Here is a 25,286-nt window from a genome sequence, read left to right as displayed (position 1 = left end):
GACTTATCTCCCTGTAATGATATGTGGCTTTTGGATTTTTTCTTCTGGTTTTGACTTCACAGATCCGTATTCTATAGTATTATTGGTTTTAGGCTGAGAAATATTTTCACTTGTTTTTGGAGCGGCTGCTGCGTTTGTTTGTCACCTAGGGAGGGAGTCGCTGTGTATCAGGTGGAGAGCTATCTGAAATAGGGAGATTGGTTCATGTTGCGGATTTATTCACACATAAACCAAAAAGTAACAGCAGATTTTCATAAAGCAGTGGAGTAAAAAGTAAGATATCTGTCTTTGAAATGTAGTGGAGTGAAAGCGAAAAGTATGGGTCTGTATGAGTTCAGAAGTAAAGGGGAAATTGCTCTTAAACCTTTTGTTTTGTTTGAAGTGAGAAAAAAAATTAAATAAAATATGACAACAATCCTAAACACACAGTAAATTTTCAGGTTGGGCGGTGTAAAGGTAAAACAGAACTATGGTATTTTAAAATGAGGACTGTATCTCTAAATGATTGCTGAATTTATGACGGGTGTTGTGTGTCAAATTTCTGTCCTGTGCCTTCTAGTACAAGTCCAAAAAGTTCATTTACGTGCATTTAAGAAAGCCACAGGGAGGTGGCACTATGGGAGCTAATAGACTGGTGATGTCACACACTGAAAACAGGTGGAGGGGGGAAAAATAAATAAATAAATAAATAATTAAAAAACACAAGCCCAGTAGACTACCACAGTTGTAAGTTTGGTGTTGAGTTTGGGTTAAAAGAGAGAGGAGGGAAGCTGTAAGCAGACAAAACACTCAGAAGTATTTGCTATTAAACCTTAACTTCATGCTCACAGGTATGAGGCTTTATCCTGAAAATGTGTTTTGAGCTCAGTTCACTGGAAAATAATCTGCTGTGATGTGCTAAACCACAAGTGCCTGTTAGATGGCCAGATGCACTTCTAAACAGTGTCGATCCTGTCTTATTTCACTTATTTTTAATTTTTTCTGTTCCTACAGTTCCAGTGACAGTATGAAAAATGTGGATACTGACCATTCCTTATGAAGACCATACTAAATTCTAAATAAGAAAGTAAAATCCACCACATGGATTTGGAGCAGTCTAGATCTGTTATACCAGGTAACTAATTTATACTGTTATACCTATTACTGACTAACGGGAATAAGTGGACCATAATTCCCATACACATACAGCAAAGCCTTATGCCTACCTTATGCTCCTTTCACACATGCGTGGCAATCCAGAATGATCCAGAGTTTACCAGAAGGAATTTTATGTGTGAACGAGACCACCTGCAATATTCATCACTGATCTTACCCGGACTTTATCTGCGTGCCCTAGTAAAGGCTCTAGGGTAAAGTGCATGTGAGAACAGTACGGGAAATGATCCAGTTTTTCTCCTGCACTCTCAGAACAGGGACTGTGCAACGTCTAAAGCACATGTTTAATTTCTCACTGTTCATTGCATGTGTGAATGACCACTCCGAGACCTCTCCAGATCCGATTCTACCGACTTTCTCTAGGAATTCTCCTGAGTTCATTTATGAAAGAGATACTACCACGGGGATCAAACTGCTGATCTTCTGATGGAAATGATGTGTAAATTTTTAGTGAATTTACACACTTCTGTTGCTTTCTGTAAAAACACCATTGTTTTATTGTCAAGACGCCATAGGCTCTTAGATTCCAATCAGGTAAGAACTCTCTCTAGTAGCCCTCTAATAAATTATAAGGAATACTATGTAATTTTTTTACTTTAAAATCAAACTTCAAAATAATCGAACTACCCAACAGACCAGTAATAGGAGCCTCTGTAATTGCTACTCTAGGCTCTTTTCTGCCCGTTACAGGTCAGATGAGCATCACAATTATAAGTTTCATTTTTTACAGTAAAAAAATGCTCTGTAGTATATAAAGCCATAATGTAATAAAAGTAAGGTTTGTGCACCAGGTACATCATCAGGTGGGTTCACGCTCGATCCTTGTAAGTGATTAGAGAGATATTTGGCAGCTTTTTTAAGACATCCAATGGAACACACTTACCCATATGGGCTCTTCTTGTAGCGGCCTGCCTCCTTCTCTCCCTCCATCATCCACTGCAGGATCTTCTGATTCCTATCCAACTCCTCTGGAGGAACTGTTTCTCTCATCTCAAAGTTCCGCAGGTCCTCACCTTTTTTGAATATTCGCTTTGACAGTGTGCCACCCTTGCTGCTAAAGTAAACAACAGAAGGGTAAAAATAGATTAAAAGATCATTCAAACCAAAGATTGTAAGGAGACCGAATTTTTACCTGGTTACCAACGATGCTAATTTAATCAGCTTTTTTACAAAAATTACAAAATGGTATAATACAGTTTAAATAAAACAGCAAGCTTCTGAGAACGTACCCGTAACCCACAGGGTCTGCAATGTTGGGACTGGCACCCATTCCATCGGCATAGTTACGCATCTTAGATCCATAGTGGTGTTGCTCCATGTTCCAGGCAAAGCCACCATGGGCTCTCATTGCTGCCTCTGCTTCCACTTGCTCTTTTGGCTTGCTGCCCATGGTGTGGTGTGTGTGGTGCACATGCTTGTGATGGTAAACATGCGCCGTTTCACCCTTGGGCCCAAGTCGTGCCTGGTGCTTGCCCTGGCTGCCTGTCAATGGCATCAACCCTGGCATCTTGGCTGAAGGCAAGCCATCTGGCGAGCGTGACTTGGGTGAATGCCGGCCAGTGCCTGGTGATTGGCATCCAGGCGTTTTCATGACACGCTGCACATGCTCATCAAGGATGCTTTCAGGGTTCTCCTCATGAGCATCACGCAGAGCCAGCCCATTGTAGCTCACATCAGAGTAGCGTGCAGTATAGTGTTGTACATGGACAGCAGGGGGCAGTCTGTGGCAGGCCTGTGATGGTGCTGTAGAGATGTCTGCATCATCACCCTCCTCTTCCTATAGGAGGTCAAAGATTGTTTACAAGTGCTATTAGTATCATATGACTTAGACTGGGTGAAAGATAAACCGTGAGCTCAATTTCAAAAGAAGCTTAGCAAATCTCATCTATAAATTTTCACAAGATAATGGTCTTCATCAGTTAACATCTATACAAATGGCACAGACAGTACACCAAATACATACTCTAAATAGTGTCTTAAATTGTATAATTTAGCTACGTAACCTCATAATTACTTAACCTAAACCCCAACTATAACTTAGCCTAAATTGTCAGGCTTGGAAAATATATAACAATGTACTTAAAATCATTGTTTCCTTAGACAAATCCATGCAACATAGTTATAAATTATAATGCACGCAGACTCCTCAACAATTTTGTCTGTACTTTTTGTCCTCATGTTTAATATTATGAAATTTTTTCCTGAATTATACCATAAAACAGAAAATTAAAGTTTGTTTCACTGATGCCCTCCCTTGATATACTTTGTTCCAAACATAAGAACAATTTATTAACACCTTGAGTGTAGTTACAGAAATACCCCACAAGATGTCATCCTTAGAATCCTAAGGATTTATTACTGCGACCAAGCAATTCTCTAATATTAAGACAAAATAAAGCATTTTTTTCTACAGCTATACGTCGTAAATTAAATAGCCTGGCAGACCTATAACTTCAGGACACATTAAAATTAGACAAAATCATGAATCAGACAATGTATTCCACTTCCTGACACCCCAAATAGTGCCAGTTTGAGCCACAGAGTGAGGGACCCACCTTTAGGTAGCGATTTGATACTGGATTCAGTAGTGAACGGCAGCGAATAATTTATGACTATGACACTTTGATGCTCTCTCTCCACGTACATTAATCCAATAAAGTAGCAGCAGACTTTTTCGGAATACCTGGCACATATAGATTTTATTTTCCCTCTAAGCAGCTGTACAGGTCCGTGGCTCTGTGTTCCAAATTATACTACTTATACAAAATAAAAATAAATAAAACAATATTAGATGCAGAGTGTATAAACCGCAATTCACAACTAATAATTGGACGTTGTATTTAACATTGTGCATCTTGACCTGCTTGTTAATAGTGTTGCATTCGTTAGGCCCATGAAATGAGGGACAGGTGATTATCTATTTCAAAATTCATAAATTCACCTACTAATAATGCTGTCAAACACTATGTTAGGCATTAAAAATTGTGCAGATGTGGATAAAGCAGTCACAATGTATTCAGTCTCGGTTCAGTGGGAAGAAACCAACAGACAGGTTACATGCTGCTGATGGGGAAAAAAGTTCAAATGAGTTTGGAAGGCTTCCTACCTGAAAGCACAGAACTCAGAACTAATCTCTGAGGAAGGCAGCAAGCGGTGAGAATATCAATTAAAAGACAATGACATTCCTACTTCAAGCTCTTAATAACGGAGAGCTACTGGTCCGTGACGGCAGTTCCTCTTACAGGAGGCCAAACTACACAAATTATCTGCCTTGAGACTTAACACCTGGCTTTGTGTGGGGGAAAAGATTCCCATTTGCGGAGAGTGCTGGCGTTTCTTCACGCCCCAGCTCACATCAAACAAAGTCATTACACAGAGGCAGACTAGCAAGCAGCTCAGCCTCCGCAGGTGTTTCACCTGACACTGAAGACAAAGAAACAACAGAAACGAAGTGGGGCGTCTGATAAGACTCCTTACAATGCATGCTACGTTCTCTCTCAAAAAGAGCTGTCTAGGGACCCTCATGGTCCGACAGCACTGTTCTCCAGCTAGCTTTTTTCTTTAGAGCCTTGAATACTATTGTCAGGTAAAGAAAATAGGTTCAGACGTCAAACATTGCGGTTTCTCTATAGCGTATGTGTAACTATAGCCGTGAAGAGGAACATAAGGCCAGAATGTTTGTCATGACGTGTTTTAATGTGTGCTCACCAGTCGGACTCTCTTCAGACGTTCCTCCAATTTCTCCTGGGCTTCACGCTCCCTCAGCACTGCTTCTAACCGGCTGATCAGCTCAGCTGCAAACTTCTCTGGCTCTACATGTATATCCTTTGGCATCCGGTTTGTGCGCTACAAAAAATAAAAGTCAGTCAGAATAGAAAGGTCTGAATCCTGATATTTCTTTTTCAAATAATTATAATAAGAATAAAAGGCTAGCCATGCTGGCAGACACTGGAATATGAAGAGGAATAAACAAAAAAGAAAAAGCATGCAAAACCTGCTACTACTATGGCTGGCACAAGATATGCAATGGAAATAACCATGCCCTACTTTGATAATCTCAGTTCAAGGTTGAGCTCAGAGGTCAACACAACAGAGAACCTGACTATGTATTTAAGTCCGGTGAGACTGTGTCAAGACGACTCTGCAGTACCTAATTTTAAGGTCATAAGTTCTAACTTGCACACTGCAAAATGAATAATGCCGTACCCTAGGCCACTGGTGCTGACCAGACAACCATAATTGCTCTTGATCAGAGAAGATTATATGTCACAAGAGACTGGTAAATTTAGATCAAAGACCTACAATGACTCTTTTCTGCTATCATACCAGTGTGATTCCCAACTACAATAGTTCAGGAAATGTACTATTCAAAAATCCTGGAAGAGAAGGACATGGGGTAGCAGTTAGAAGGATGAATCAACAATTCTTCGGGAGCCCCTGACCAGCATACAGCAAAATCATATAGGAGCCTTTAAAATTTTGATTATAGGGTCAAATCTGATCTGGTCTCTCCATTTCAGCTCTTTTTGTTCAGTCTCGGCTCACTTTAGATTCATCAGTCTCCTCCCTGGCCCATGTGGCTACGTGCCCAGTGAAGCAGCAGTATCTGTCAAGCCTTGACAAGATGTTGTGGCTACTGAGTGTGCTTCACCACTGCAGACCACCCTTCAAGAATAAAAGCTTTTCTTCTCTGTCTCTCCCTCTCTCTATTTTTCAGTGAGACAAAGCATGGTAAATCACCAGAAGAATGGAATGTAGTTGCCTCAAAGTAAAGTTTTAGACAATATGCTATCATTAATGCCCTATCCGAATATAAGAAATGTAGTTTTCTCTTTTAGTACTACAAACAACATAAACCATGAATATTAATTTAACTACATTTACTATACATAGTTTACTAAATCCTTTGTTCTTTGTAAGAAAACACAGCTCTAATGCAGGAGATATCGAGCTTCAACAAGCACTAGTATGTGTAATGTCAAATTTAATCTTCAGTATTTATTCTTCAGGTAGCACAGTGCATCCCTTTGATTTCTGAGGTAATACATTTTGAACATTACAGAAGTGTACTTAATTAACATGCAATGCATGATTTTGTACTAAATAATTGCAAAGTCCTGGCTGGTGTGACTGTCACAATACATGAAACTGAATTAATTCATGAACAAATCCACGTCAACATAATATTCATATGTCTTTGGATATAGTTTACTTGCCATGAAACCAAGACAATAATAATTAAGCCAATGAAATGAGTTCTCAAACATGTAGTTAAATTTAATTTGGAGTGTTAGACCATAAAGTACTCATGATTTTCAAGTTTAGGGGAAAGGAAAGAAAAATGTACAATACTATTTTGAAAATGATAAATGAAGGGTGGTCTCTGAACTTTGCCCAATAAAATATATCTTCTTTAAAGCCTGAGGATGGACTGGCTCAGCTGCCAGGCAATGGTACAGATGTATGAAAATATATAAATGCAGGCACAGTATTATATATACATAAAAAAAAAGGCCAGATGAGTAAAAAATGGATCACATCAGTTTTTCTTAATATGTTTTTTCCCCCCACAGTGCAAAACGAAGAGATCAGCTTGCCAGTTTTATGCTGTTATTCTGTGAAGGTACCATTTGCTTGTGACACTAAGGATTTTTCACATTTTCTTTTTTATAAAATACAGAAAATAATTTAAATATGCACATAAGATCTAACATATAAATGTTAAATAATCTGTGAATTCATTTAATGTGCATATGTGGGCTGATTTTTTCACTGCTTTTAAAACTCATGATTTAACATTTGACATTGAAGCTGAGACTTGATACAAAACAGTGCACCCATGTTTACTCTTTGGTTTTAAACTGAAAATGTATGTCTCCCAGCTCTCTGGACTCCCTATATGTTGAGTGAAAGCCCCTGGTGAAGGGAAGCGCGGGTTTGCTCGGTTAAATTGGGCTCCATCTCAGAGGCTCCAATTATACTGCAGTCAGTGCAGCGGGGAAGCCCAGCCATCAGAGGAGAGCCTTCACGTCTGCTGGGCATGGGCAGGCAGAGCTGAAGAGAGCATCAGGAACGCTTCAGACAGTGCGTGCGCGCACACACACACCATCAGCTATTCGCCAGCACATGATCAAAGGCCCCCCAGCCACCGCTGTGCATCTTAAGAATGCACATTCATTTTGGGGGAGAGTGAGAGCAAGGAGACACAGGGAAGAAATGGAGAATGACAAAGAAAGAGAGAGAGAGAGAGAGAGAGAGAGAGAGAAAGAGAGAGAGGGAAAAAAACATGATAGACAGGGGTACAGGCCAAAAAAAAAAAAAAAAAAAAGAGGAAAGAGGTGTTTGTGAGAGAGAGTGGGAGAAAGGCATAGAGAGAGAATAAAGGGCTGCAGTGTGTAGAGCGTCAACAAGATGTTCAAAGAATACTTACAGGAATATGAGGTAGTGGCACTCGCCCATTAGCTTTGGCACTTTCGTGCATCTCTCGTCGAGAATGTTTACGATATCTATAAGGGGGTACACCATCTCTGATGGGAATAAAGTACAATTTAAAAAATTAAAAACACCACTTCAGTAAACAATATACTGTATGTCTAATAGTCTTATAATTTTATTCTGCAAATACTAAACCAACCACATCCCTCCACATTCGTCATGCATTTAAAAAATAACGGTTAAAGCAAGGCTACATTGTGTACACCTATACATATTTCAATGTATCACACTGTGATCAAGATATCAGCTCTGCGGCACAAACAGAGCTGCTTCATTTATATTCAACAGGCATGTACAAAGCAGAATCTGAAAGATTTTTTCCTGTTGTTTCACAGACTGTGGGCGCATGACTGTCTGAATCGCTAAGGTAGTAGCAGTGGTAGTTCAGGGTCCCTCTCTGCTGGGGCCCCAGGGAAGCTTTCATCCTCCTGGGGCTCCATGAGTCCTGCTGTGCCAACCCCTTCCACCAGGGGATCACAGCTGATAATGGCCTCTAATCTAGCCCACTTCAGACACATGTTTTGGTGCTGCTGCACTGCCTTTCATGTTTCTTTTAACATGATTCCCCAGTGCCATCTCTGAACTTAGCACGCTCCCCATGTCTGTCTCTTTCTCTCCCTGGCTGCTTTTCCCCAGGCCACTGTGTCCTCGTTCACCTCCCTAAAAGGAAATGAACTTCCTGCAGAGAAGGAAGAAAGAGGAGCCTTTGCACTAAATGATAGCATGTGTTCAGCAGCAGCACCCATAAATTTAAAAACAAGCCAAGCACTATAGCCGCACAATCTACTTGATGAATGTGTAGCAGGTAAATACTTTAAAACAGACGATAGATGAAAATAAAATCAATGTCTTAATATTGCTTTTCCTCCCTCATCTTACAGGCTGTGATTGGGACTGCTTCTAAGCTAGTTAATATAATTGCATATGGTCAATATCCTTCTGGATCTGTAAAAACACAGGACAGTCTGATTACTGTTGTTGACCAGTGCATGCTACACTAGAGAATAGATTTAAGGTTTAATTTGTTTTCAGTGCCATGATTACGTATAACATGGGGGGCCAGTCATGCAGAGTTTGGGGCAAGTAAATCTGTAGAGAAACAGAAGTCGATGCCATCAAATTATAGCCTGCAGGTCCTGGTGTACAGCCCAATTGGAGGCTCTATAATTAGCATAAGTAATGACATTTCGAGTCTTTTGGTAGGGCGGGTAATGAGCAGATGGGCGGCCTCAGAGGAGGGCCGATTTGCTCCTGGTCCCACAGCAGTGCAGGGGGAGGTGCCTCTGATCCGTGTATTGGAGACACTGCTCGGAGATCAGCAGACTGTCGCAGATGCCAGCCCAAGCTTCAAACACTCTAAAGAGGAAATGTTCTCCAATGAAGAGAGGTTATTACACTGTTCATTGCTAGTTAATACATTTATGGCTTTGGAGCAGTGCTAACAAAATTTCTTTGAGGGCATGGGAAGTTCAGCTGATTTGACTGGGGAATGCTGTTGACTTGGAACTTGATAACACAGAGATAACCGAAGGGTGTCATTCCTGTAAAATGTGCAATGTCTCATGCCCTTACGTTTACATGAAAATGAATACTCATCTGTTGGTGCCAGGGAAATGTGCATGCAATTGAATATGTGTACATACACACTGCTGTCTGTCAGGGAGAGGGTGTCTGCATCACTGGACATGCTCTGCTGCTCACTGTCGTTTGCACTAGTGGCAGGGGCCAGGGCGTAGCCAGTGTTGACATAGTAAGGGTTGAAAGGCTCCCTCCATTGCGCATGCCTAGAGACAGAAAAACAAAAGGATGAATATGAAAATCTATTAATTCAGTTATTTGTTGTAAAGCCATTTTAAAATATGTCTTTATTGGCCCACCTTACATTTTTGACGTGATATCAGGTCAGCTAAACTCACTAGGCCTATTTGCTGCTCAATCATAATTTTTTGAGATTACCTCAACAGTTTCTCTAGAGTCCTTCACTACAACAACACATTTACTAGTTCCCAGCTCTAAAAAAAAAATAAGATAAAATAAGACACACTGGTGTATATTAATCACTGATTTATGTCAACAGAATAAAGGAGGCATGAGGGATGTTAATGACCTTATTACATGGGATATAGAAACTGACCATCAGGTTTATCCAACAGTGGAATACACAATAAAACGACACCTTGTGTTTTAGATAACCCAGGAATTAAACAGGAGTTTATATGTAATTAATCTATGGGAGCATATAAACAAATCCTCCTGTTTTAGAAAACACAGGAAGTTTATTGGCCTAGATATACTTCACAGAAGTACTGAATTCTGTACAGTGTCTGCATAGAAACTGCTAGAACGCTGCACGCATCCAAATGCAACGAAAAAATATTTGCAATTTTTGCCGGCTGGTGTGAAAGAATATGCTGGTTAATAGAGAAGAATATTGTGTGCAGCATGCAACGCAGTTACCCCATCTGGTGTGCAGCTCACACTCACTTGACTTGGGGTAATTCATAAATTAATATTTAACAAGAAATCTTTTTATCACAATAATTCTGGAGATGGTGATATTTTGATATTTACATTATTGCCCAAGGCTAAAATGCACCCCTTTCAGGCTTGCACATTAAGTTTTTCAAAATTACACTACTGACTTACAGTACAATATGGACACTACCACAATTTTTGCTGACTTCTGAATTGCCCTTTGTGTTTACATTACAATGAATGTCATCAGAATTTTAGCTGCTCCCTCTGCCCTGTTCTCTGGTCTCTCTATTTGAAAAAAGCAATTTTATTTGTTATTTAACGATTTTTAATGTTTCAATTCCAGTGCCTGAATATTTTTAAGTTAACTTTTCCTAAAAGTTGTGTAATAGCATTATTACGCTATCATAATCAATTATACAAAATTACAATAGTATGGTTTATCACAATTATTTCTAGCTAATAGTAACCCAGAGCTTTCCAGATTTAGCCAGAGGAGCTGTGTGTGTGAACGCAAATGTCTGAATCATTTGTTCTGGACATTACCTGGATTTTATCCTGCCAGCACCCTAGTACAAAGTCTGGGTATTGTCAGAAAGCACCCATGTGGGAATATAGCCAATAATGATCTGGACAATTCAATATGGATACAGATGAACTCTGGCTGTACACTACATGTGTGGAAGTTCCTATGTTGGGTTTAAACTTCAGGCTTCACAGCCATATATGATCCTTCATTCCCCCTGCTTTGGTCATCCTCTCTTTTTCATTATACTTAACTGTTTTAAATCCAGTACGCTAGAGTCACCTGATTATATTTATGACATAGAGGTGGTGGTACCATCAATGCTGACCATTGGTGTCACCAGTGGTGACACTGGTGGTGTTAGAGGTGAATTCGGAATGTCCAAAATAATGTAAAGTACTCCGAGTGTCTAGTAAAGCTTTAGATAATTATCATACTTTGGGGGCTATAAGCATTAAGAATGTGATTAAAAAATAAGGGCTGTGAACTGAGTCAGGTACCATTAGTTTCGTTCAACCATAAGGACATTAAATTTATCTTGGCAGAAGCACTGTTACAATTTCACTATCTATGGAAAGGCATGTATCTCATAGGCTAACAGCGAGTCCTATGTGAGCACTGCACACTGAATATTTTTACAGACTAAACTAAAAATTTGGGATTTTTGTGAAAGTAATATTTGACTATAAAATCTGTTAAACTGTAATAATTGAAATGTTGTAAAATGTATTGTCTTCTAAAAGTATTTTTCTATTTGTCCACAATCTAATGACAGAAGTTAGGGTAACATTGGAAACGAGTTGTATTTTGTCAGCGTTTACTGTGTGCTTCAGTTGATGAGAGTTTGGGTCAGCTTCAGACTAAAAACTTTAAATATTATATCGGGTTGGGTCCAAATTTTAACAGGTTCTGTTCAAAACACAAGCCTGTGTTTTACATAATGTCAGGCTTGATAACATTTTTGTACATTTCTGTACAAAGAATTTAATGGCACATGGTAATGTCTCAAGTGAGGATATTTGAATAGAGATTTAGAGGCATTGTTTTTATATTTTACTTGGGATTTTATTTCTCCATACATTTTCCACACTTTAAAAAAAACTTGAATATCAGTGTGTTTGCTAACGTTGGGGCTACTTTACTTATTAACTCACTTACTTTACTTACATTTTCACCTATGAAATCTGGAGATATTCCAGGGAAACAGATCCAGAGATTTTCCAAAGTGTTCCTTTCACACTTATGCTACAATGTGGGAGATATTTTGTGCCAGATGCATTCTCTCAGCTGTAAAAGGTCTGTTAGCTTTATGTATGGAGGAGGAACATTATCATTTTCTGCTAGGGGACTGTCGGGATAAAGTCCAGGTAAAGTCTGGGACAAATATTACAGGCATCTGCGTTCACACATACAGCTTCACTGGGTTTCTGTGCATATGTGTGAAAGGGGTTTAAATCTTGTTTTCTCGGTACATTCATTGATCAAGCCAGTATATTAGTACCGAAAAACCCTTGAACAACAATCATCTGCAAACCTACACTCATATTTACCAAGCTAGGAGTATACTTCACATACACCATAGGTTGGTTTCCCAGACTACATGTCTAGTCTTGGACAACACGACACAATGTATGGTGAGACTCTAATAAAAGGAAAGTGTAGTGTCTACCAATCTTGATTCTCATTTGAAAACCTCTGAAAAAAAATTACCAGTTTAATAATACTCCAATCATATATCAATGTCAAAATAGCTTCAGATGTTTCATATTTAACAGTACACCAGTTTTCAATATAGAAAAATACAGTATGCCTTATATAATCTCCTGATGTCACAGAGATAGTTATGGGTGAAACCTCTCTTCAGGTAGCTCAGCATGCAATGTCCCATGTCTTTTGTTGCCCCAGCTTTTATTGATCTGTGATAGGAGACCACATCTCCATCGCTGTGCGGCATGCCGTGTGAACTACAGACATTACATTGAAGGAATATGTTATGAGCCTTGTCCTAAGGCTGGCTCAGAGGGAGAGAGAGAGGGAGAGAGAAAGAGAGTTAGAGAGCACGAGCAAGAGAGACTAGGGTTTACAGCAGCCTCCAGTGATTATTCCCAGCTTTCAGCCCATCCTCAGCCTTCTAATGATTCAAGCAGCAGGCATGTCAATATTCACAGTATTACAGTGAGCCAAGAGCCTGAGGAGAGACGCTCCCCTGCCTTCCCTACTACCATTCCACTTGCCACTCTATTTGATTTCTCACCAAACAGTCGCTCATAAAATCATAGACAAGGGGTTCATGGGTAGCTTTAGATTATTACTGTGATTCCACATAAAATCAATTAGTGTTTCTTTTACAATTACAGCAAATGCAACACAAAACAAAGAGACTGGTGAGTGTGCTGGCTAAAAACAGCCATGATCTATTTGAATTGGATTTCCTGTTGCACATTACCAATTAAATTATGCAGACCACTGCCCATCAGCATTGCAAGCTGAAAAAAAAGTTAATTTGGGAAAAGCCATTACATAGGTAGAGGCTTCATTTCTGGTCCACCAATTTGAACAACTACTAAAATTGACAGAATGATTACCAACTCATTGTCCACAAATTTTTTTTGTTTGTTTGATTAGACTCTATACTACAGCACAGGTAAAAGGCACGAGGCAGGCTTTCAGGTCACTTAGTATATTACCTCAAATGGCTGGCAATTACTGCAAAGGCCAAGTAATATGAAAAGGAGCATGAAAAGGTTGATTGAGGTCAGCAAAAGAGATTGGAGGCCTAAACAAATGAGTACACAGCTGGCTTAAAGCTGCACCTTCCTAAGATCCTAAAAGTTAATCTAATATTCCTACAGAATATTACAAACTTGAGCAATGACATGCATCATTCCTAACCATAACTTTTAAAGTATCCCACATACTTATTTGCTCCATAATCACAACGACAGTTCCCATGCACTGACAGTTATCAGGGAAATATTCACAATTAATTGCCCAATGTGAAAAACCACGAATAAATTATACAGTGAATCCTATGCAGCTCCCTGTGCCTGATTGTCCTTCTGGTAGATACATTTTATTTTATTTTTTTTAAATCATGCCAACAAAGCAGTGGTCAGAAAGAAAAAGAATGAACGTAACTTTCAAAAATAAAACTAAACAATATCATCTAATAGAGAAGCCATCAAGACTATTGCTAGTGCACATTCATTCATTTGTTATCTGTAACCACTTATCCAGTTCAGGGTCGCAGTAGTGCACATTCAATACAACACAATTTCAGGTTTACCTGATGTATGTATCCAGTCTGTGAAAATATTTACAGCCTATTTAGTTCCAAAAAACAGGACTACTGCAACATTTACATGCACCAAAAGCCTGAAGGGTGATCCTAAAAGGCTATTAAAAAATGAACGTGGCATCTTTTTGTAATTCCAGCCAAATATTTCACGTAATGAAATAATCATCTGAAAACAACCTCAAAAATACATTGCTCACTAATTAAAAACGCATAAAGTCCAGAGGCCATGGAAGACACATTCAGCTGGGTGGAGCGTGTTTCTGTGGTTTAAAAATATCAAAGCTTCTCATTTTGTCACGTTATGGCTTGTTAAAAGAAGTGCCCCACAACAACCTTCAAAAACTAAAAAGCTCTCATTTCCAACTGAAACCATTTGGGAGAATATAGAAGGAAAAATTTACAGTGACAAACTTAAGAGAAAGAGAGAAGGGGAAACAATTTCATGTCTCTCTACTATATTTTATTTTTCTTGCTGCAGTCCTTGGGGTGTTTCACGTCTATGTATTTCCAAAGCTGAAGTTCTATAGCCTGAGCTTTTGGGCAGAACAAGGTTACTGCATTCTCTCAACCCATGTCAAGTTTGTCTCAGACAGCTGAGACAAAACTGGGTCAACTTCTAGGTAGAAAATATAACAATTTTCAATATGATGGAGAGAAGGCAAGTCAATGTAGCATGATAGAGTTCTTCAGAAGACCAAATCACAATGTATTCCTGAGCATTTTACAGGAGCTAAATCAGGCTGTGCAAATCCCTCCTCCAACTCACCATGGCTGCTTAGTGTTTAAGCTCTTGTACAAGAAAAAAAAAAGAAAAAAAAAGAAAAATAAACTGTACATCACAAATTGCAAAATTGGAAATCATCTTTTTTTTTTTTTTGGTTATGGGGGATGGATGAGAGGGGACCTGCCGATATTTGCTTTTAAGTCAGTGGTAGAAAGCTTTGTAATCCTCTGCACAGCCCTTTCAAAACCCCACATAAACAGCTTCTATTGCAATGGGACAAGGATTAGAGTCTTAAGTAGTCACATCTCTAAATCCCATTTTGCTTATATGGAAGGATACAGGGCTGTGATGCACCAAATGATTTGCTGTAAATTTTGTAGCTTAGCCTAAACTCACTGCCTCTGTCAATTAAACGATATGAGGAACACAATACTGAAACAGTAATGTCTACACACACAAAAGCAAAAACTGTCAACAAGCAGTGAAGGACGCCTTTGGTAATATGAAAAGGGAAAACACATTTGGCCATTTGAAACACAGACTTCTATCATCGAATAATATATGCATGTTTAGTGATCCAGGGAATGGAAATCCATGCCTTAACATGCTTCAACACAGAGCAGTTTTATGTGGCTTTTTCCCCCTCTAGTGTTAACCTAGGTTTCTCCAGAATTCGTGCTTAGATATCCATCTTCTAAAATAACAGCTTGACATTCATAAGACGCCTGGGCAAAGAACACAGAGTACCCATCAGTACCCGTTCAGAGTAGTCAACGATACCCCACTTTGACCCAGTCAGGCCCTGGGTTCCACAGTCACAGATAGCTGATTTGAGCTTAGAGCTTTGTGCCTACACTGAACACCTCACATCTCAGGAGGGCTGTACTAACACTCAGCCTGTCTTTTCATGTGATTCTTCAGGCAGAGTCTGCAATGAGGGGATAGAAAAAGCATTGAAGAGAAAACCTGCTGCATGATATTGATAAAATACCATAGAAGCTACATGATGCATTTGAGATTTACCTTGAGATAATGCAAGCAAAAAAAAAACTTGATACAATGTGGGTAAAGTCTGTTTCATTAGGAAACCAAATATCTGTGTGAGTGCCATGATTCTCCTTAACAATATATTCACAGTTAACAAAATACAGTAAATATATATATATATATATATAAACAAGTAAGCTTTACCTGTATTCTCGACTGTCATGGTATCTCTTGTTGTTTCCACGCTGCGGCACTGTCTCCAAGAGGAGCTTTTGCGTCACTCGATTGCTAAGTGGGGGGTTGCTCTCAGGGTGCTCCTCAGGTTCCTGTTCACACCTCCACTCCTCATCCTCATTCAATGTGGGAAGGTAAGCTGGCAGAACCTTTCCGTTTCCTGACACAGAGCTCTGGTCACTATACAACTTAGGGCTCTCCCCCCCTGTCCTGGTGTATTCCAAATAAATGTCAGATTTTAGAAACAAAGGGTAGGTGTTCTCCTCCATCTTGGTTTGAATTTCAGTCTGAGCCTGGTCAAACATGGCAGGGTCAATGTGTAGTTTCATCACACAGTCCTTGATGAAGCTTTTTGTAGCTGGTTTTATCTGTCGTGACACAATCCCATTGTTGTCCAGAATGTATTTTTTATAGATGGCTTTTGCCAGCTTCAGCTTTTTTTCTTCATTGCCCTCACTGGTCTCCAGTTTGCGGAAGCCGCTGCAGGCAAACCAGAAGTCCAGCATATCGGCACAATCCTCTTGCTTGAGGAACGTGCGAAACAAATGGATACCATCCTGGTCGTCAAGCAGCGAATGCAGAGACTCTGCCCACTTCAGGTAGGGCGGCGTGGGCGAGGCACTGCCCTCAGGTTCGTAACCCAGATCCAGGTCAGGCCGCCTGGGCGTAGCCGTAGAGGCTTCGCTTTTAAGGCTCTCACACTTGATGGAATAGAAGCCCAGGCCATACTGCCGCCCATCACGAGACACCAGATCACCCTCCTCGCCTGGCACTGGAGGTCTGGGGGCATCCTCAGTGAAGCTGCCCCCAAGGTCCACCAGGTAAGGCTCCTCGTTCACACTCATCCTCAGAGTATCCATGCCCCCAATCCCAGCACAGTCCACTTAGCAGAACTGTTAGATCCAGATTTCTTCTAATGCCACTGTAAAATAATTCCTCCTAAATAAAAAGAGGGGGAGGAAACACAGTAAGACAAACCCTCAAAAATTAAAAGAAAAAAAAACAACAACACTCAACTCTAGATGCTTTTACAGAAGTTTGTTTCAGACTTTTAAAAGAGGTTTACATACTGCAAATTAAACTATTTCACATGTTATATCAATGTGGAACTTTCAACTAAGCGCTCAATTACCCATGCATAGAAATGCCCCAAATGGTAGCCAGGATTTCAAGAACCAGATACTGGCAGCAAATCTAATATTAACAGCTAGATAGAGGCCATAAATCAATAAACATTGAATAAGAAATTAGTCATGGATTACACGAAAAACACTGCAGAGTTTACAGTCATTATTTCTGGCCTACGACACTGGGTGCAGTTTGTCTTTTCAGTACGAATTCAACTACAGGTGTTTGTTTTACAAGCAGTGTACAACGGGCTGTTGCCTTAGAATGTTTCAGCATTAACAGTGAACAGTATACATTTGGGGGTAAGCGGCAGCTGGGGAAAGTTATACATTTTAATGTAAGTGGTAGAATAGGCTTTATACCTACATTAAAAGTCAAGTCTTAAATTCCATGTACAGGGGGTTTCTCTGAAGAGTAAAGCCCTGTCAAGGTTACCTACAGAGAAACTGCAGGGTGCTCCAAACCTCTCATGACTAATTGCTCTCCTGTAGTGACCCCGGTAAAGCAGCTAACGTTACGGCCTTGGATGAATTACCATTTGGATTCAGAACTTGTTAGAACTACCAGCAACAAATGAGGAAAGGGTGCCCTTCTCTGAGTTGCAAAATAGGTGTTTAAACACCGCTTTTGGATGACGTAGTTATATATGTTCTGCGCTTCTTGTGTTCGTTTGATACACCCCACGTTACTCTGCAACCTGCCTTGCCAAAACATGCAAAACTCCTATTCTCACTTTTATCTGTTATCTTTTAACAGTGGAAAACGGTATCGCTTACGCGTACGGGGACAAAAGTTTCAGGGATACAACTACTACCACTACTACAAGACAATAGTGGTCATGTTTTAAAAACGAACCAGCTAGATAACATATTACTCTGATCACTCAACAAAGGCCGCTGTAATTTTATTTATTCACATGTAAGCTTAAGGTACATAGCTCGGTTGCTACCTTTGTCGTTCGTTGGTCCAAAATAAAGACTCTTCTGGAGGAGCAGGAGCCTCTTTGGAGCAACTCGCTAAAGTGGCTAGCTAAGTTAGCCACGAACAAAACAATCTAGCCATCGACCTGCCTTTCATCTCCAGTCCTCAGACTTCTTTACACACATTTCCGCGGATTATATGAAACATATGTAACCGAACAGCTCAAAGCACACAGCGAACCTGTCGCGTACACCGTGAAAACCGACGGCGGAGAGCTAGCAGGCTAGCTAGCTAACCCCTTCTGCAAGCGCATAAAACTAACGTTAGTCTGAGGCAGCGGTCGAGCGCCCACTAGCCCAGACCGCTAATCTGGCTAACTAGCGGGCTAGCTCGTTAAATTGATATGACAAGATCCGCTCGATTCAACTCTCGGCTTCAGAGCGACCACAACACACTGCAGAACCCACTTCTTCGACATGGTTATATTATTTCCCCGCTGAGGTTCCCCGAACAAGCGTACCAGGGACAGTCGGTGCGGTTTTAAAAAAGACTCTGATACTTTGTTGTTTCCTTTTTTTCTTTTCCTGACGACATTACAACACCCCTTCTCTACCCTCCCCACTGCTTTGAAGTGAGCCCCACATTCATTGCATTCATGTCTTGGCCTCTGAGTCTCAACAGCACAGCAGCACTAACGGATGGGGGAGGGGAAAGTAGAAACAAACTCTCTCTCTCTCTCTCTCTACACACACACACACACATACATACACACACCCAGGCCCTTCCGCAGTCGAGCGACTAGTAGGCAACTTTACAACATTTATTTCTGACTCGAATCAGTACGTTAACGCGCTTGAAAAATACGAGCTCGCTTTATCTCACGCAGCTGAGCGTAAAAAGTCGACGAGAACCCGCCGTATAAGCAGTGCACCTCCAATAGGTATTCAAAAGCTTATGGCACATTTCATCTCTCGCTACCGCATAAACCCTCCATTCCCGAGCCAGGAGAAGAGAGAGGAGAGGAGACGGGAATTAAAAGTGCTCCGTACTGTACCTGTGAGAACGTGCTCTCCGTTTGCGTGAGCATCGCACGCAGCCGCGCACGGATCGGGTCATAGATGCGAATCTCGGACTTTAAAAATAACAAAGAAAACAGTCCGTTCTCCACCTTTCCATGGCTGTCTCTCTCACACACACTCTCTCACTCCTGTGCCTCTGTGTGTGTGTGTGTGAAAGGGAGAGAACAAGCAATGTGTAGCGCCGCGCGCGTTCAGAAATCACACTGCCGCCTGGAGAAAAAGGGAATATCAAGGATGGGTTTTGAATTCGTTCTTGCCTCAAATGTTCACCCCTCTAAAATATATTTAATCGATACTATAATAAACAGGCACCGGCGTGCCTCTGGTGTCAATTCGCTCCCGTTATGAGCCCGCGGTTTAGTCCCATATTCAACAAACAGAGACCCCTCGGCGTGGAATGAATTCTCTCTGTTCTGAGGCTTGTGTCTATTTCAGCTGTACATTCAAACCGATTTATGTAATTCCATACCGGAATTTAAAGGACGAGTAGATGCAGTAGGTTTACCCCAATGTAAATAAAATAACATTAAGCAGTGGTAAGTAAGGTTAGCTAAATTAACGGAAGAATGGTGCCTTTAACCGTAGTTTGCTGCTCCTTTAAATCGAGGTAAGCCTATCAGTGACACTCGTGTTTATTATACACCTCCACCTGACTTTTGTGACTTAGTTTGTGATAATAATATGAACCAAGTCCACTTTGGGTGTTTTTGCTAATATGAGTAAAGGGCATTTGCTATGAAACAAAGCACACAATTTGTAAATTCACATTAGAAAATAATTATTGGTTCTTTACAAATATGGTATATCTCAAGCAGTGTGTATGAAGATAATGACAACAGAACATGCTTCAGTGAACACTCAATGGGGAAAAATAATTAATTTCCAATACTGCAACAAATCTCTCCTGAAACAGTAAACACAATGTCTTATTGGCTCCATATTCCTTCATTTTTGCATTTTTGCATATTACTTTTCATATATTCACTTAAGATTTCAATCAAAATTACCTTTTAATGTTAATATTTTCAACAAATGAATCACAGATTACAGATCTAAAAGAGAAAACATGGTATTGTGTGATCTCTAGCTGTTAAGTCAGTCACTGATAGGAGCAGGGTTTAAATAGATGTTGAATTCCCCACTGCAATGTGATTTTATGAAACCTGTCTTCAAGAAACATAAGCTGTGCCTTAAAAAGAGGTTAGCAACTTCAGTGCCTCCATTTATTATTCCACATCATGTCAGAATACAAGTCAGTTAGTCGGTACTTTGTTCATATCTGAGGTAAATATACATCTGATTAAAGATTTTTTTCTTTATTTAACTATAGCCTATTTTCAGTGGGTCAAATGTTTACATACATCACTCTCACTGTCTTTAAACAGTCTGAGGCATTACAGAAAGGGGTGTAGTGACTTTCAGAAGTGTCTGATTGGCCAACTGCCAAATTAGGAGTTATTTATTGGACCTGTGACGGTAATTAAGGGCCTAACTTTCCAGTGAGTGCCTTTTTCACTTTTGATACAATGGGGAAATCCAAGTATCTCAACCAGGATCTCAGTAAATCTTGGACCTCCACCAGTTAGATTTCTATTTAGAAGCAATTTCCAAACAGCTAAAGTTACCACAAGCAACTGTACAATTGTATTCAATCTGTATGATATGGGATCACACACAAGACACTGTTCAGAAAGGAGGTGCAAATTAAATCCCAGAGTAAATTTTGATCAGATATATTTGAAGGTTTAAAGGAAACTAAAGCCTACAGCAAAGGAGATGGATGCACAAGGTACCAAAGTGTCTACATCCACAAATTAAGGAAGTACATCACCACAGTCTCAAAGTACACCACGCAAGAAAGAAGACCCTACTCCAAGACAGGCATTTAAAAAAAAGCCAGGTGGAAGTTTGCATATGATCCACAGAACAAGGAACTAGTGCTTTTTTTGTTTGTTTTTGTTTTTTTGATGGAATGCCTTCTGGTCAGATGAAACAAAAATGGAACAGTTTGACCATAACGATTAATGCTGCGTATAGAAGAAAAATGGGGAAGCTTCTAGTTTAAAGAACACCATCCCAACCGTGAAACATGGGGGTGGCAGCATCATGTTGGGAGTCTGGTTTACTCTGAAAGGGACTGATGCATGTCAGAAAGAAGAAGGCATCACGAAGAAGGAGGTTTATTTAGAAATACAGACGCAGTTACCCAAGGCATCAGCTAGAAAGGTGAAAATTGGTGGACAATCGGTTTTCCAGCAGGACAATGATCTTAAGCATTCCTCTAAAACTTTGAGAAAGTGGCTTAAGGAAAAAAAAAAAAAACGTGACTGTATCAGAGTGCCCATTGCAAAGTCCTGAAAAAAAGCATACTTAATCAAGAGGCCAAGAAACTTTTTTTTTTGTTTTGTTTAGAGGAATGGGCTAAATTCTAGTTTTGTTAGAAGTGAATTTAGAGAAGCTTGTACACAGCTAGCCTCAGTGTTTGATTTAATTTAAGCAATCAAAAAGCCATGCCAACACCTCCTAACAAAAGATGCATTCCAGTCACCCCAGTAGTTCCCTGTGAAGTGGACTACACAAGGAATTTGGACATTTTAAGTGAGATTCCAAACCATAGGGAGTGTAAGCATCCAGTTTGAAGGGAACTTCATGCTGTGTAGGGAGTAGCAATGGTTTATCACTGCACAGGAAGTTGACGGTGAAGTTTACCTGTCAGTCATCCTGAGAGATATAGCTTTTTTTATACAAACATAAACCATGATGTAAACATGACACAAACCTGTTATATGTCATTTATTCCCATATAATCACCTGTATTCCCACTATGTTACATACTCAAAATCATACATGGCTGCAGTTCATTAGTTTGCTAGTTAGTTCAAAGGGGAGTTCAAAGACTGTTGTCAGTGCGACACTCTTTTACGTGATGTAGCAGGGCATTCCAAAAGAAACGGAGTGAAGTTCCCTTAGCTGATGTTACATGACTAGTGTGCTTAGGGACCCTGTGTAAAGAAGGTGGCTAACGTGTATGTAAAATTTTCATCAACTGAATATATATTATAATAAATCAAACCTAAAATAAATGAGTATCTGAGCTATTATTTTGCAAAGACTTCAAAGTGTTGGCCTTTATTTGTTTAAAATACATAAAAAAATGTGGTTTATATGCAGGTCTTAGTTTATTTAAAGAGCTCTGAAACATTCCACATGCTCTGAATCTACAGAAGTTATGACTCAACACCTGGATATAATCAACCAAGTAATCTTTTGCCTTTTTAGTGAAAAGATCAAAGATCCATGGAATGTAGGGTGTCATTCCTTCACTTTATGACTTTATTAGATTAGCTCATCTGAAAAGCACAAAGAGTGAGTGCAATGTTTTTTAATGATTAGTCTCAAATTCCAGTCATTAGCAATCATTCAAATTCACTCCAGCACTAATTTGTTTTCTTTTTTAAGAAGCCAGTGTTCACTGAAACAGACATATGCAAAAACAGAGCTTATAACCAGACATGTAAATATATCTCCAGCACGAATTTTGCCTTACTGAGTCAAATGCTTTCACTGTTAGTGCTCCACTTAAATAGTAAACAACCAGGAATGCAATTGAAATATACATTTCATAAACCTCACAGACATTCAGCAACTGCAAACTGCTTTGACTTATCAAATATATTTAAAACATTTTAAAACCTTAATATAGAGCTTTATTCTCATTGTCATACATCTCCCTCTTCCTGGTAGTGAAATGGTTAAAACCAGGTAAACTGACACACACACAATGTGTTTTTTTGTTTTATCCACATCACAGATACTACATACATACATGCTCATTAATAATTTAGCTATATCAAAACAAGAACACAGCAGGCACCTGATAAATGCCAATATGAAATGAGATGCACAAACTTTGTCACAAAGCTCAGCTTATTTTTCCTGTGCATTTTCATTTTTCATCACATTCTAGTCTTTCAATTGGGAACCCCTACTGGGACTAAACCCTTTAACTTTAGAGTACCCATTAGCTAATGATAAGTCTAATGTCAACATCAAAGTCATTATTTTGTTTCATCAAATCATTTAATTCAACAAGCTTCAAAAACTTTAAATTTAAAATAACCTCACCTGGGGGAAGCTGGAGCTTCTTTCTTGCACTGGAAGGCACCCCCCAACTGTCCATCCACCAGCAGCAGACACCATCTCCAGACCATTTATGACATCAAGTGCCCGTAAACACTGCATCCTCTGCCTTCCCAGAGTTAAATAGTTCATTGTCCCCAGTGAATCTTGCCATTTCCATCTGTATATTGTATCCATTCGTATCTGAAACATAAATACAAACAAGGCTTTGATGATTTGAAGGGAAACAGACTATGTTTAAAACATAAACAGGCAATGCATAAATCATAACCACATACATATTGACCCATCTATTGGAATTTACGGTAATTATTAGTTTTAAAATATTCATTAATCCATATTCTGTAACCGCTTCATCCTGTTGCAGAAGGTCCAGAGCTTATCCAGAATCACTGGGCATAAGGCAGGAACACATTTTGGACAGGGCACCAGTCCATCACGCAGTCTCTCTCTCTCTCTCTCTCTCTCTCTCTCTCTCTCTCTCTCTCTCTCTCTCTCTCTCTCTCGCTCTAACTCCCATTCACAAGTATTTTTGTAAGCCAGTCTACCTACTAACATGTGACATTTGGATTATGGGAGGAAACTTGATTAACCAGAGGAATCCCCAACAGATGCAGGGAAAATGCACCACAACCTGTTGTATTTATCATTCCTGTATCATGTAGGTGTTGACTATGATCCATCTATATACAGTCCACAAATTCCATTTTTTAGGCAAAATTCTCTCACCTAAAACATGTACACTGTTATTACATGTGTAATGACACCTTGAATTAAAACTCTCACAAGTTTCCCACTAAACTGTTTATGTTTAAGTTCTGTCATAGGGTCAGAAAACACAAAAACAAGGCAATTTGACATTGAGGCAAGCATGCAAGAATTTAGATATGCAGTTTACATTATGCTAATTGGAGGAATAGCATTAAAAAAGAAAATAACTTTTAAAGCCTATTTATTTGGGTACATTAGTCTTATAGCTCCAATGCAAAACAAAGGAAAAATGTTAGATTGTTGACAGCGATATCAGCTTTCAATTGTCAATGAGTTCTTCAGATTCACTCCCAACCTCCCTTGTCTAAGATTCACTATACTTGTTCATGATAAGTTATAGAAAGCAACTTTGTGGATTATGGTGTACTGCTTTTAAACCAAATATTAGTATTGGTGAACTTGGTATCATTTTTATGTTTAAATATTAATTATTGCTCATAATTATTGCCTTGTGTATATTGAATAATTAAATTGTTCTGTGGTGAGACATTTTGCATTAAATAACTTTAAAATTAAATTTGAAGAGTCTAAACACCCTCCACAGAGTAAAGGGCATTCCATATATGGCCCCCTGAATACCATAAGGTCTACTCGGCCAGCATTCAAATCAGATGGCATCAGCAGCTGCAAACTCAACCCTATCCTTGCCCTTCCTGAGGCCTGGCTTTGATCACTGGGCCCCCCACTGCGAGCCAACACATGGCCATGAGTGCATACTAACTTAGCGCATGGACTCTGAGCAAGCACTTGGAAACAATCAAGTGGAAAAGAGCAGAAAATCGAGGTGTTTGGAACAAAGTCAATGCTTTGTCGAGATCACACAGATTGAGAAAGTATTTGGTAATTGCTCAAAACCAAATTAATCTTTAACACTGGAGCTCTCACAGTGGGCTGTTTCGGGCAGTAGTGGAGCAGGAAAAATGCCCTTTGAAAGTCATTTGATTTTACAATATCCCAAGCTTAGGTGCATGGTTGCATTTCAGGACTTCTCCCACTTTGTTGTTCTGATCTATGTGGTGCACGGAATAGTTCAAGTCTCAGAAGAAACGACTGGAATTATTTGACAGCTGTGCTGGCTGAACTTCCTGCAAAGACTGACAGAGGTTGTGACTGACAGCTGTAGCTGCCAATCAGCTACCTGTTGAGTGGCCTTGTGACTTCTAGACAAATGAGTTGACAGGTGCAATTTCAGCTTAAGTACCTGTCTCTCTTTATAGGGCAGATGATAGGCTTGATTGAGGCTGCTGAATGCAAGATTTAAATTAGTGCTGTGTTACTCACTGCTATCCTAATTACCCCCAAGTAAGATTAGTAAGAGACTCATGAAATTTCTATTTTCTCAGCCCAATACCA

General features: G+C 39.7%; 1 protein-coding gene across 6 annotated transcripts in view; it reads right to left on the bottom strand.

Annotated features, from left to right (window-relative positions):
- axin1 (axin 1) overlaps positions 1–25,286 on the bottom strand; it is a 49,575-nt gene that overhangs the window by 6,810 nt on the left and 17,479 nt on the right. For 4 of the 6 annotated variants that reach the window (XM_066674171.1, XM_066674172.1, XM_066674169.1 and 1 more), the window contains 7 exons: positions 23,148–23,345; positions 15,865–16,833; positions 9,294–9,434; positions 7,586–7,682; positions 4,864–5,001; positions 2,385–2,932; positions 2,039–2,209 (listed from right to left, as the gene is read on the bottom strand). In XM_066674171.1, coding sequence (XP_066530268.1) covers positions 2,039–2,209; positions 2,385–2,932; positions 4,864–5,001; positions 7,586–7,682; positions 9,294–9,434; positions 15,865–16,754 — 1,985 coding nt within the window. In that variant the 5' untranslated portion in view covers positions 16,755–16,833; positions 23,148–23,345. Of the gene's footprint in view, positions 1–2,038; positions 2,210–2,384; positions 2,933–4,863; positions 5,002–7,585; positions 7,683–9,293; positions 9,435–15,864; positions 16,834–17,388; positions 17,944–18,997; positions 19,177–23,147; positions 23,346–25,286 lie in introns of those variants that run through there. The other 2 variants (XM_066674174.1, XM_066674173.1) reach the window with 2 other exon arrangements.

This window comes from Hoplias malabaricus, chromosome 6 (genome assembly GCF_029633855.1).
Source record: "Hoplias malabaricus isolate fHopMal1 chromosome 6, fHopMal1.hap1, whole genome shotgun sequence".
NCBI classification, from domain to species: domain Eukaryota; kingdom Metazoa; phylum Chordata; class Actinopteri; order Characiformes; family Erythrinidae; genus Hoplias; species Hoplias malabaricus.
The sequence above is the reverse complement of the archived record's forward strand: the minus strand, read 5'-3'. Positions and strand labels throughout refer to the sequence as shown.